Consider the following 14188-nt stretch of genomic DNA (forward strand, 5'->3'; position numbering starts at 1 on the left):
CCTGTAGTAGCAGAGGCAGGTACAGTGGGAAAGCAGAGATAAAGTTTTTTGTTCCTCGTTGAATGGCTGACAGGGTGATTGCTGGAAGATACTAGAGGGATGGACTCAAACATCAGTTTGACTTGAAAACAAATCAAAGCTCAAAAGTAGATTATCCTGTGAAAAAAACCTCATTTATTGCACTGAGAAGGACTTCCCAAGTCACATGCAGCCTTGTGTTTGTAAGCAAATGTATTTTCTATAATCCTGCTAATACTATTACAAAACTGTTAAACCCAGCTGTTTGTCTGGACTATCCTTTGTGGAAGGCCATTTCTACAGCCTTGTAACTTCAGCTGCATTCTAATCTCCAACCTAAATATTATGGAGCACATCAGCAAGGAAGCAGTATTTGTGGTTTGTGAAAGATGTTGCCTAGTTGCAAGAAATTACCTGAAAGAAGTCAGAGGTTGCATAGAAATTGGGAGGAGGTTCATTCAAATGTCATGGTGAAAGGAGCCAGAGGAAATGGGGGAAAATACACCCAGGACAAAAGAGAAAAAATTTAGTGAATTTCAAGGTTAGTAGTCTGAAGGCAAAGAAATACATTGATTCTAGGGACCAGTAAAATGTCTTTAGCTTGGACCTATCTTAGTGGAGTAGAAACAGTACAAGATTAGCTAAGTCAAATTACTTCATCTAAGGTGTAACATAAGTGGTGTATTTATGGCTGTCACAGTCAGATCACCATGTAATAAATTGTATCACAATAGCTCAAGTGTAAAGTGTTCCTGCACTGAAGGGGATCTGATGGTGTGAGAGACACAGAAAACAAATGAGTGGCAAATGGAGAGAGGCACCCAAAGCAGGAGTGAGAAGGTGCACAAAATCCTGTGCTGTATTGTGGGAGTAAATTAATGACTGAGATCTTAATTTTGCCTGCCTAGATCAGAAAGCTATTAAGTCTCTTTGTGAAGTTACTCAAGAAGTATTTGCTGACAAATTAAATTTGTGACTTCATATATAGTATTTATATCCAAATATTATAGATGACTTTGTATGAGATCAGAATAAAATAGGAGAGATCTATGAGAAGGCTCAGTGCTTTCAATTAAAAAAAGCAGGATTAGAAATTTAGTTCATATTAAAAAGCCCTTTTTTTTGTATCCTTATTTTTTTTCCCCAAATCATTCTGTGGCATTTTTCATCCTTTTTAAATTTTAACATTTGTTTGTAGAAGGAGCATTTCCTTTTGTTCTGTGCCAACACATCTTCAGTCAGTTAAGAGTGCTTTGGTTGAAAAGGGCGAGGAAACAAAAAAGCAGCAATTTGGTGTTTTGAGCTCTAACTAAAATTAAAACAGTAACACCTCGAATATTTGCATCTAAGCTCACTGTGTTGCAGGTGGGGGAGAGTGATCTGAACAGAAAAAAAAAAATTAAGAGCTCAGTTCTAAATAATCAGACAAACATCTGGTGGGTTCTTTTTTTTCTTTTAACTCAGTGTAGCTTTATATTTACCAACATTTAAGAAACTTAGTATGGTATTTCATTTGAGTCTTCTGTTGTTTCAAACAATCTTTTTGTTCTTTAATTGAAAAGTTATGTATTAAATCTGTCCTAGGTGTTCTGTGTATTTTGTTTGCTTTTCAATGTTGTTGTTGGGTTGTTTTGGTTTTTTTTCCATTTTGGATGGGGATTTTCTGTTCTCTCTTTGTATGTGTTTGTATATTGTCTCTATTGCAGCAGTGTGGGCAAATGGCTTCCAGAATCTGTTGTTTGGATGGCTAGTTACCCCATTGCCTGCAAAAATTTCTGCAAGGTTTCTCTGGCACACTGAGCATGGAATAACCAGTCTGTGATGGCAACTAGTTTAAGACATTAATTCCTTGAATTAATTGTGACATGTAGGCACTTCAGTTCGTAGCTGTTGTGCTACTGGTCCTAGTAAAATCATTAATTTTTTAGAAGAAGCTCAGTTGCATTGTGGCTACTGATTAATGCATCTGTGTATAACTGTGAACATGTGTTGTACCTTCATATTTAGTGTTTGATTTCTAAAGCTTTCATGATTGTTCACAAGTTTCTTTCTTCTATTCTGTTTGATTTCCTTCGTCCGTTTTTCTCCAGGAGGTAGACCAGGTTGATCAGGTAGGATATATTTGCTGGGAACTGATCCTAGCTATGTTGGCTTAGCTCAGTTTCTCATGCTGCTTCCATATCAAAATACAATACTCAAACAGCTGGACTTGAACAGTTCATAACACTCATTCAGCAACTGGAACATGCAGTACTAAAATCCTTTTTTGACTTTGCAACTTTTACGGCATTCCATAATTTCTGCTTAACGCACTTCAATGTGGATATGAAATGACCAAAGTTCTTTTTCTTCCCTTTATTTTCTTTTTTTGTTGTTTGTGGTTCCTATTCTTTGGATTTCATCTGAGGTTGCCTGGCCTGGCATTTGTGGTCGGGAGATGGTGAGATAGATCAGTACTTGATACTGAATCACGTGGTATCAAAGCCAGTGAGCACAGTATCAGTGTGGCAGTGGGCAGTAGTGAATATGCGCTTAAAAGTGCACAGATTACCAGATACTGCATCTGCTAAGCTCTTAACACTGTGTAATTTGATGCTTACACTGTGGCTTTCATTCATGTGGCTATTGGCAATTTATTAGCATTTCATGTGTTCAGTGAACATGTTAAAATTAAACATAGCAGTTACAGCAATTGCAGTATTACGTACAAACATTTTGCAAATATCTGGTATCTGAGAGATGTTTGGTGAAATGGGAAGAGGTACTGGTCTATCTTTTGGAGCCTTGTTAAGCTGCCATGCTTTATCAGAAAATTATTTCCCTGTATTATTTCTTGCTTCTTTCCACTTACAGAAACAGAAGAATATTGCTGGGGCCCTTGCCTTTTGGATGGCAAATGCATCTGAACTACTCAATTTCATAAAGCAAGACAGAGATCTTAGCCGAATTACTGTGGATGCACAAGATGTTTTGGCGCACTTGGTTCAAATGGCATTCAAGTAAGGATATCAAACTTCTGTTTCAATTACCATTTTCTTTGTTTCTCTGATTTATAGAACAACTTCACATTTCTGCCAGATTTTAGATATTGCAATAATATCCTTTGAGTATTTTTAAATACCTGAGAGGAAAACTTAAAAGAACGGCCTAGACTTACTTCTTTAGACAGATGCCCTGTTTTGTGAATAAGGATCACTGAGTTGTGCACAAGTTTTATCTCTTAGATAATCTTGTGATAGTTGAGGCAGCCAATGATAATTTTAGGGAAATTTAGTTTGTGTTGATTGCTTTCTCTTAATTTAATGTGAAATTGTGAGGTAAGTTTAGTTTTGCTGTTAGTATGTAAATACATAGGCTTAAATATTCCTGGGTCTTTAAAGTAATGAATCTTGTGCTCATTAAAGGCTTCTAAATATAATCTAATTTCATAATTCTCCTAAATAGCAATTTTCACAGTGGTTTTTTTGCATAGTTTTTTCTTTAAAAAGGAAGGACAGGTTTTGGTTTGGAGTAAAAAAATCAAGCTATACGTGTCAGCTCAGGCAATTACAGTACTGATTAAAGGAAAAATTGTATTAAATAACCAAATGGGAAGGGGAAACCCTCAGAGGAAAGTGTTCTTGAATAAAGATAACAGTATTGGCTAAGCACAACATTAATCAAAATAAAAGCTTAATTTTTGTTCATATGCAGATTTTTTCCTTCTCCCCAAGCCACTGGTGATGGAACCCAAGATTGGCCTGACAGCATCTCTTTGTGTAGCATATGACTGTCTCTTACCAGTGTGGTGGCAATATTGCATGTAAATGCATATTGCTTGTTCCCAGACAACCTAATTATTTGTGCAACATTTCTAGGAAATTTATGGGAAAATTGGTATCTCAGCCCTTTTAAAAAGTATTATTGGGTTTCCTATAATCACATTCATAACACAGAAATTTCAGGAATCTTGTAATATGGTAGAACTCTTCTCTTTAGAATCTTTGTAATGAACACATGGAGGATTTAAAATTCACTTTTTCCCCCATTCCCTTCCAGGTACCTGGTTCATTGTCTGCAGTCAGAGCTTAATAACTACATGCCAGCATTCCTGGATGATCCAGAGGAAAATAATCCTCAGAGGCCTAAAATAGGTTAGACTGTTTGATCTCTACTGAATTTGGTCCCTTAAACCTGTATCCTCCTTGTGCCAGGGTTTCTGAAAGCAGATGCTGTGCTGCAGAGGCAGTCTGGCAATGCTGAGTGCGTAGGAAGGATTGCTTCCCTCTCTCCCTCCTGCCAGCTGCACTGCTGCTGACTCAGCAGCTAAGTGTGCAACTGGATACCTTTCAAGCAACAACACACTGTTCAATCACATTCATCCTGATGTTTACTAGGATGTCTCCATAATTTTCATTGGGGTTGTTTTCTGTTTGGGTGGCACCTGTCCTGTGCTGTTGCACAGACTTACTCTGTCCTACGTGCAGGACTTGACAGTTGCCTTTGACCTTCATGAAATCCCTGTCAGCCCATTTCTCCAGCCTAATGAGGCCCTCCTGAAAAATGCTGCTGCTCTTTAGTGTATCAGTATTTTGCCCCCTCTTGGTATCATCTGTGAACTTGCTGAGAATGTGCTCCATCACATTGCTCAGATCAGTAATTGAAGGCATTAATTAAACAGTATCAGTCTCCCCTCAAAACATGAGGGAAGCCACTAATCTGTGATTGCCAGCTGGACATTGCAAATGCACCGAGTCCTATTGTCCAGCCACGTGTTGCCATCAGTTTATCCAGTCCTCACCTTGGCAGTTTCCTCCCATAACTGTAGAGATGTTATGGGAGAACCTGATGAAGAGCCTCCCAGCTACTAAGGTCAGGCTGGCTGGCCATGTAGCTTCCTGCCAGGCTTCCCTGCTGTGATACTTGAAACATGATGCTTGCCACCAGAGCACCCTGCTCAATGTGTGCTGTATCACCCTGCGTTTGTAATCCGTGCTCAGTGACTCTACTCAGGCTTCTAATGTCTCAATAATTGAATGAAAAGTGATCTACAGAGCAATTAAACAGAGCATTCTGTTGAAGTACAAAAATTTAATAGATACTTTCTGGTACTTTAGATATTAAGCTTTCTGTTCTTGCTTTTTCTCCTGCATTGAACCTTTAAGGAAGACTGAAGAGGCACTGCTATGTTTGTAGGGCCATGTACTGTGAGAGTACTTCTGGGGGCACAAACCCAGAAAATATAGCAAACTGATACTGGAATAAAAGCAGATGCTGTTTATTATTTCAGTTATTTTTGAGCTGCATTATAGATTTCTCATTACCATTATAGATATTTTTTCAGACACAATCTTGAGTTTCAATTCTAAAAAAACTAATGGTCTCCTCAAAAGAGATTTCCAATTGAAAAGTATTGCTTTAAAGAAGACCTGGAGATAAGTGTGTTGCTTCCACTGAGAAATATATGAGGGTGTTTGCTCTTGGTGATGCTAATAGAAGTCCCTCTTGCTTGTTAGGTAATATTGGGGAGTAATTGGAAAATGGGATTTTGAAGTGTTTTAAAAATCTGATGTGTGAAAAAAAGGTGCATTCTATAGTTTAACTGCATCATACAGTGCAAATAACTTCAGCTGAAATTTCTGGGTACAATTTGATACTTATAAGAAGCTATGGAATAATTAGAATATGCATTTGAAACAGTAAAATACAAAGGTTGCACAGAAGAACAGAATATGAACTTGTTATAAAAACTAATAGAAAAATCAGTTTACTGAAGTGAGAATGTGATTTAAACATTGGGTATAGCCAGTTGTTTACTTGCATGATATATATTTTCCCCAAGAATTTATTTTCATTTCAGGAGTTATGTTCCACCTAGCATTTGAATGTTGTTCCATCTTTAAAATCATGGACCAGTAAGTGTATTTCTGAAAGATGTGTAATTAAATACACATAGGTTCCACCTAGATTTTCACCAGCCTGACTTGAGTGTCTTCGTGTTATTGCCTAAACCAGGTGTACTCTGCAGTTTATGAACATGAGTGACTTTTTGTTTTATCTCTGTAGATGATGTGCTGCATACCTTGACTGGAGCCATGTCCCTGTTGCGACGATGCAGAGTAAATGCTGCTCTGACCATACAGCTCTTCTCCCAGCTCTTTCATTTTATCAACATGTGGCTTTTTAACAGATTAGTTACAGCCCCAGATTCAGGGTTATGTTCACATTACTGGGGAGCTATCATGCGCCAACAGCTTGGCCACATTGAAGCCTGGGCAGAAAAACAGGGTTTGGAATTGGCTGCTGATTGCCACCTGAGCAGAATAGTACAGGTGAGTGTATTTGTGATTAACACCTCTCACATATTCATATATTCAAAGACAATATTTGCCTATGCTGTGTTCCTAGAAAATAGTATGTGGACTTGAGTGAGTCAGTCCTGGAATGCTGAGATAGCATTGAGGTAAAGACACAAAACATGTTTTCAATATCGTTAATGTTTAAGTTACAAGTGAAATTAATAGTGAACATGGTTGTTAAATTTTCATTTATTAGAAAGAAGACTGAGCTGTAAGACTGAGCTGTAACTATACCAAACAGAGACAGGAAGAGCAGCTGAAAAATTTATTACAGCTTCAATATTAATTCATCTTTATTTAGTGGTTTTTTGGGGAGGCTATTGATGTTGCTTCTGTTACAGATCTGTCTTCTTGCTTTCTCTTTTCCCATGTCTAAAGATCATTTAGATATAAGGCCTAAAGTTTTATTCTGGTTTTAATTTGTCATCTGGGACTTTTTTCTCCCCTCTAGGCAACCACATTGCTTACCATGGACAAATACTCACATGCAGATGTTCCAAATATTAACAGTACTTGTTTTAAGCTGAATTCTCTGCAGCTACAAGCCCTGTTGCAGAATTATCACTGTGCTCCAGACGAACCACTCATCCCAACAGTAAGTCTCTTCTATCACTCCAGTTTTAACGTACTGGAGATAAAAAGCCATTGGCCATGAATAACTATCTTACCTTTGGTGGATGTACTTCACTGACTCAAGCAGGGTGTTAACAAGAATCTCTTACACTGAGTTGGAAAGGAAGGTGCCATTCCATGTTGCACATATTCAGAGGTGTCAGTGTATCTTACACCATTTGTAATGAAATACAGAAAGGTGCTAGAAGAGAGAACAAAGCACCCCTAAAATCTGGTTCTGTGTAACCAGAAGGATCAAGGTTTGCTAATTTGTAGAAATAAAGGAAAGCATCAGAAACAATACACTTTTTGACATGTAGGAGGTAAATATTGAGGCATCTTGAATCCCTTCATACAAGCAGCGGATGATTGTTCTTTGATTAACGTACTGATACCTGCAACTTGTATGTATATATATATGTATAATGTTGGTTTTGGGACTGTGTTTTTTCTTGATATTTAAGATGACTGGCTATTCTAAGTTTTATCCATGGCAAAATTAAAAAGGCAGCTGTGTTATTGCAGAATTGTAAAAAGCACTCTTTGGGTAAACTCTGATAGTTCACTGATCTCAAAAAGAAAAGAAAAAAAAGGCAGAGGTAGTCTAATATTTATATAGCTGAATGCATTATTTGCAAATAATTTTATGAACTTTGGATACATTTGTTTCTTAAGTCAGAAGCACTAATAAAACAACTGAAAAGGTGTTGGGGGAATGGGAGGAAGGATGTGTAGCTTGGAAATTGTATTTGGATGTGTAGCTTGGAATGTGTATTGGCTACTACCAAACTAAAATGTCTTTTGCTGAAGAACATAACCCATATTACCTGTTTACACAAAGGTAGAATTCCATAGTTGCTTAGGCTTTTTTTATTATTGTTATTATTGTTAATAATAATAATAAAATTAAAAACATGCACCACAGGTTTGGAAAATACTGAAGTAAAAATAAGAGCTTATGTCTCATTTGCTAATACAATTATCTATGGGATTTCATAAAATAAAGCAATGCAGTGTACTGACTGTACATAGCAGAGCCAAAGAAGTTGATTTTTCTTGCAGTCTTAGCATCATCTTAATGTAAGGTTTTTTAACTTCATAAAATGATCTCTTTGTAGTAATAATGTCTTTCTGCCTTCTGTCCAGGAATTGATAGAGAATGTAGTAACTGTTGCAGAAAATACGGCTGATGAACTTGCTCGCAGCGATGGCCGAGAAGTCCAGCTGGAAGAGGATCCTGACTTACAGCTACCTTTTCTCTTACCAGAAGATGGCTATTCCTGTGATGTTGTCAGAAATGTTCCAAGTGGGTTACAAGAATTTTTAGATCCACTCTGTCAAAGAGGTTAGTTCTTTTGTTGTTTTGCAATGATCTGTGTAGCAAACACAGAATGCAGAATATATTTTAGTAAAGTGTAAGCCACTTTTTCTTTGTGTATGATTCAGTCTTTTTATTCTATGCTCTTCAAGTGTTTGCTTTTGCAAGCCATTAAAATTATTAAGGCTTTTTTAATCCTTACCCTTTCTCCCTGTCCCTTTCTTTCAGTTTGAAGGTTCTGGAGCCTGCCAAAATATTGTTGTGCCTTAGCTCCAAAGCATTTTTGATTTTTAAAACTATTGTGAATTGAATAGTTAGAATCTAATTTTTCTTTACTCATCAGCTGCTTCCATATTACATTAAAAAACCTTATGAGGTTAAAATAATTCTTTCACTGTTGATCAGTGTAAGAACTTATGGTTTGGGCATTTGTAGTCCAACAGAATTTCAAATGGCAAGTGGATGATAGATCTTGTGGTTGCATGAAACTGACTTAAACCTGTGGAAGTAAAGCAGAGGGTCTGTCTGAGCATTTTCAGTAAATCAGCAAGTTATAATCTTTATTTGGTGCTCCTCAATTTTATTAGAATTTCTTAATTTTCTGCTTAAAAGCAGTTGTTTAAAAAAACTTTTACAGGAATGTCAGGGTAGATAAGAGGCTGTAGCAAAGGAGGCTATTGAAAAAGCAAACTCACTCTGTACTACAGTGAACCTTTGCAATTGTTGCCTGCAACTTAGTTTATAGAAAAGCTCTATTCTTGCATTTAAAAAAAAGTAGGAAACTCACTGTTTTGAAAGTCCAGTTAGTAGCAGAGGGCAATTTTGAAACTAAAGGAGCTTAGTAGAATAAATTATTTAATTAGTAAGTATAATTCGTTGCCATACAAATGGCTGTATATTCATTATAAGTAAGGCTTTTAAAATGCATATATTCAAAATTTTGCTTTTTGGGTATCCCTTAAATTATGCTGAGGGGCTTTTTGGAGTGAAACAATGTAAACTGAATTGCAGAAAAATGGTCTTGATGAGGAGGAGAATATCATATATTTGAATGCAGTGATCAATAATTTCTGTGTGATGTGTGTTCTCAGTGTCCCTGATGTAGGAGAAAATGTTGGATATTTCTGAACTGCTGTGGCTTCTTTTTCAAAATTCTAGGAATTTTTCAAGTTAAAAAAAGGAAATCAAACTAAATACCTGTAAATTGCAGTGCTGCATTTGAAACCATATTGAATGCACACAGAGCTTCTCCTCTGCTAAATCTATGCTAAGACTGGTTAGCTAGACCCTCTGCAAAGTAAATTTCTGTAGCACTGTTTTAATCAGAGTTCTGATAGTTTGTATTCTAAAAAATTATTTGGTGTTTCGTGTCTCTTCTGAATCTGGTTGGTAAAAGCAATATTTTGTAGCCCTGGAGTTTTCTGTGAGCTTGCAGTGTTTTTAAATAAGTATGTTTCTGAGAAGCAGCAGCTATAGAACTGTAGTATTTTGCAGGTGGTAGCATAAAATTGCTGCAAAGGCCATAATGGCATCTGAGATATAAGATTTGACACGTTAATGAACATAAAAAGGTGAATTCTATTTTATTTTAATTAATCCCTTGAGAAAATACCATGACTATATTGACATTACTTTTTCTTTTAGGCTTTTGTAGACTAATACCTCATCCACGGTCACCAGGCACATGGACAATATACTTTGAAGGTGCAGATTACGAAAGTCACCTGTCCCATGAGAATGCTGAGCTGGTAAGTATTGATTTAGTGAATAAGTACTGACTGCAATCTTGGCAAGGCATTGAGTTTTATGTGATCAGGCCCTTATTAGGAAGAATAGGATTCATTGTTAAACATGTAGTTCATCAGTGACTTGGTGCATTTAAGGAACTGTTTGGATATTTTTTGAAGTCACTGTTTTTCTAGGCTGTAGCATGATTATAATTTTCACATAAGTAAGCTTTGTCATATTCCCCCATCTGAGAATAAACAGTGAAGAAATTTCTTCTGAACACAGGCAAAAAAATATATGGATGTGGCTCTATAAATAACTTACAGAACCCTAGGCTGATTTATTTATAAATTGGCAGTTACCAACCAAATATTTAATATTAAGTTCTAGTCTGATGCTTTTTCCTGAAAAAAACCCAAAAACTTTAGTTTTACATTGTACTTACTGAAAAGAGTCTCACTTCAGTGCAAGGTAAGGGTTTTTTTCTTTTCTGTTGTAAGGGTTTGTTTGTTTGTTTTGTGGTGGGTTCTTTCTGCTTGTCTGTTTGAATATCAAAGTTACAGAACAGCTTGGTTTTGGAAAGATGGTGTCTGTATGTGAAATAATTTTTACAGCAACTAAAGCGATATAGCATCATATTTTAATTAGTATTTTCAGCTTAAAAACTACTTGCATTTCTAATACTTGAACTCAGTCAGAAAGTACAAGTTTTTTAAATTACTCTCCTTGGCTTATATTTTTACTTGTCATGGGTCTTGTAGAACTTGCAGTTATGTTTCAGTATGAATACAAGCTGGTGTGCTCCAACTGACATTCTTCAGCTAATGAAGATTGTGATGACAACTTTTTGAGTTGAGGAACTGGCAATGTTAAAAGATATTTAAAAAAAAAATTACCAAACATGTCTGGGGACTCCGGCTGTATTCAAGAGTATTCAGAAGTGAAATTTTTTTAAACTTGATTTCAAAGGTTTAATTCTGCTTTTGAAATTAATTGACTTCTTAATAATTCTGCAAAGAAAATATCATTTTCTAGATGCAGCACTAAAAATTGAGCTCTCTGTGTAGATCTGAAGGTCAGTTTTCGTTAAAAGGTACTACAATTTTATGGAGCAGTTACGTTTTGATTGGTGATTCATTAATAATCTCTTTACTGAATTAAAGAAGGAGGAACAATGAGTAGACCTCAGGTTTCAGCGGTGTAGTATAACACAGGTGTAGTACTTAATATGAATCCATATTAATTAAATGTTAGCTATTCTACCTTTCTACCTGTAAAATAGATACCAGATATATTATTTGGGATGTGGGACCTGCTGCTCTAACAACGTAGTTTTGTTTGTAATGAACTATTTTGCTTAATTACTTTACTAGCCTGGCAGTGAATATGAACTTCTGAATTTTTTCTTCTTTCCCCTTCAATATTTGATAGGCTCAGCCTTTGAGAAAAGAACCTGAAATTATCACTGTAACACTAAAAAAGCAAAATGGAATGGGACTGAGCATTGTTGCTGCCAAGGTATGGAAGTCAGTTTGTTTAAGTCTTACTGAGAAAAGCCTGCTGTGGAAAATGTTAATGGAAAAAGTCTGTTTCCCTTAAGTTGTTTGTGCACATTGTGTTGATCACGCTTTTATTCTGATTGGGAAATGTTTCTGTAAAATACACAGATGGAGACAATACAAGGGAAGCCATAATATGGATGTAGTTATTACAACACTTTGATTCAAACCTCTGGTACAGGTTTATTCCATTTTTTCAGAGCCGAAAGTTAGCAGTGTTATTAAACGGGATTAATAAACAGGTGTATTTAGCACTTCTGCTGAAAGTCAAGAGGTAAACACAAAGAATGTGTGTGTGGGTTAATTGATGAATAAACAAAACAATTCAAAGGTATACAATAAAGTTGGAATACTTTCTGCCATGAACACAACACTTTTTCTTTTGCACAGAATAGAGGTGCAAGAATGGATTCAGTTTTGTTTCTTTACAGTGGAGACCTACAGTGTAATCGCTAAAATTGTGGGTGTATGCTGTAGCTAGTATCTGTAGCTAGTAGCTAGGGTGTAGTGTAGCTTGTAGCACTACATAGTAATGTATAGAATGCACATACAGCTCCAGCCACCAGATGGAAGACTCCACTAGTTGGTTGATTTTGCTTTATTAACTGAGTCAAATAGCAGACATAATCTTTTGCATTTAAAACTTGTTATAAATTATGCAACAGTGATACTGAAAAGTCTATGTTGTGGTTAGGTGGTTTACAATAGATGGAGTAAGTCTTTCCTAATTTCTCTTCACTGTGTAGTATGTGAAACTTCAGAATAATGTGGTACTCTTGGCACTTAGTGCATGAGCTGAAAACATGATTGTTTCACTTTTAAGTTACCTCACAGTTAATTGCTTCTAAACAGCACTGTTTGGTTTTTTGGTTATTTTTACAACCTTTACTCATTTAATAGTCTGACCTTGAAATGGTAGTCTTGCATGGTATCAGCTTTTAAGAATTATTTCTGACATCTGTAAGAAATATCTGGTGTCAGGTGTATACTTCTAAACAATTAGCAATTATTGAGGAAACAGTTCAGGATCTGGAAAGTCAATTTTCCGCTCTGATTTTAGTGGAGTGGGTTAATAATCTGAGAAGCAAATACTTGTTCTTGACACTGGATTAAATATGTATTGGACTTCTGACTGCCATCTGCATTTCTGTTGAATGTTTCAAATGTGCCATGGAAGTAATTTTTTTTCACTTTACTCTGTGAAATCTAATTTCTCATCTAGAGTGAAGCAGCATAGCACAGGGGGGAACATTTCCTTTTTCATTGGAGCTGGCTGGCTTCTAGATGTTGATTTAACAACTGACATTTAGCTTTCATTAGCAGTATGCAATAATGCTACTGTCAGTGCGTAAGCTTGATCTGAAAGTTTTTTACAAGTTATTTAATACATTTCATGATTTCTGACATCTGTAAAGGAATACCTCATCAGTCATGGAAGGAAGAGTTTTCATCTGCACAGTTGCAGGAAACAGTGGTTCAGGCAGTCCCATTTTATCTTACCACTGTGTGCTGCCCTAATATTGGAATTCTGATACAAAAACAGTCATGTTTTAAATTTTGCTGTGAAATAAGCAAGAAACAGATTGTTTTAGTTTTGGTGTATATACAATAGAAATTCTGTTTAATATGAAGTCGTTAGAATGTTCATTGGATAGAAATGATTGTATGCATTGTTTGAAACAAGTTGCTGTAGTAGTTAAGTAGGATTATTTTCAAGAGGTTCAAAGTTGCTTACTGTGAGTAATTATCAGCGTTGCTTTTCCTGTAATAGGCTTCATTAAAAAAAAGAATAAAGAAGAATAAAAAGAATACACAAGCATTAATTTTCTCAATCTGGTCAGGGCAGAACAGCTTAGAGAACTGAGTGAGTGTGACTGAGAAGCTAGCAAGGGTTGGTGCATTTTTTCTTTCTATTCCTTAGATTGGTGATATTTGCTAGCATATATTTCTATATGTCTCAAGTAGTATATCTTTTAACAGCATAAAAGTTAAAATTCTCATTTTTAACTTCAAAAAGTTAGGAAGAAGTCCAATAGACTATTTGTTAAAATTTTGTAATCATTAACTGGATGGAATGCCTGAAATGAGAGGGAGAGGCAAGTATTAGAATAGATTCAGATTTTTCTAAACTTGCTGATAGTAAAAGGTTGGCTATTAGGTGCTCATAAAGTTGAAGAAATGAGAGCTCATACTTTGAGAAATACCTAGTTGCTGCTGCCCTGCACAGGAGCCCAGCTTGATTGCTGACCCAGTTGTGTTTAATGAACTGTAGGTTTCTACAGTGCTTCGCAAGGGGCTGTAGCCGTAGCAAGTGCAGCTGGTCAACAGGCCCTGCTCCGACCAGTGAAGGACAACCCTGACTCTGTTTAGCTTTTGTTAGGAAAGCAGTTCTTTTCCTGTGATGTATTTCCTGAATACTTGCTCTCAGTAACCTGTTGTGAGAATACCTTTGCATGTCAGTGCTGACCTGCCTTTCTTGTTACTTGTTACGGGGCTTCTCATACTTGTCATGGGCTTTAGATTGAGTTTGTTAACATGTAGCTTGATGCTATTCTAGAGATGGACAAAATGGGCAGATTCTCAGGAGATCAAAAAGAAAAATAATACCAATGGAC

The 14188-nt window shown here is 36.2% G+C and overlaps 1 protein-coding gene across 20 annotated transcripts in view; it reads left to right on the forward strand.

Moving 5' to 3' along the window:
* Window positions 1–14188, forward strand: part of AFDN (afadin, adherens junction formation factor) — a 115296-nt gene that overhangs the window by 62087 nt on the left and 39021 nt on the right. For 13 of the 20 annotated variants that reach the window (XM_058019398.1, XM_058019415.1, XM_058019401.1 and 10 more), the window contains 8 exons: window positions 2109–2129; window positions 2872–3017; window positions 4057–4151; window positions 6064–6329; window positions 6808–6951; window positions 8115–8313; window positions 9931–10034; window positions 11446–11532. In XM_058019398.1, the coding sequence (XP_057875381.1) occupies window positions 2109–2129; window positions 2872–3017; window positions 4057–4151; window positions 6064–6329; window positions 6808–6951; window positions 8115–8313; window positions 9931–10034; window positions 11446–11532 (1062 nt within the window). The remainder of the gene's footprint in view (window positions 1–2108; window positions 2130–2871; window positions 3018–4056; window positions 4152–6063; window positions 6330–6807; window positions 6952–8114; window positions 8314–9930; window positions 10035–11445; window positions 11533–14188) is intronic. The other 7 variants (XM_058019403.1, XM_058019417.1, XM_058019409.1 and 4 more) reach the window with 1 other exon arrangement.

This window comes from Melospiza georgiana, chromosome 3 (genome assembly GCF_028018845.1).
Source record: "Melospiza georgiana isolate bMelGeo1 chromosome 3, bMelGeo1.pri, whole genome shotgun sequence".
Taxonomy (NCBI): domain Eukaryota; kingdom Metazoa; phylum Chordata; class Aves; order Passeriformes; family Passerellidae; genus Melospiza; species Melospiza georgiana.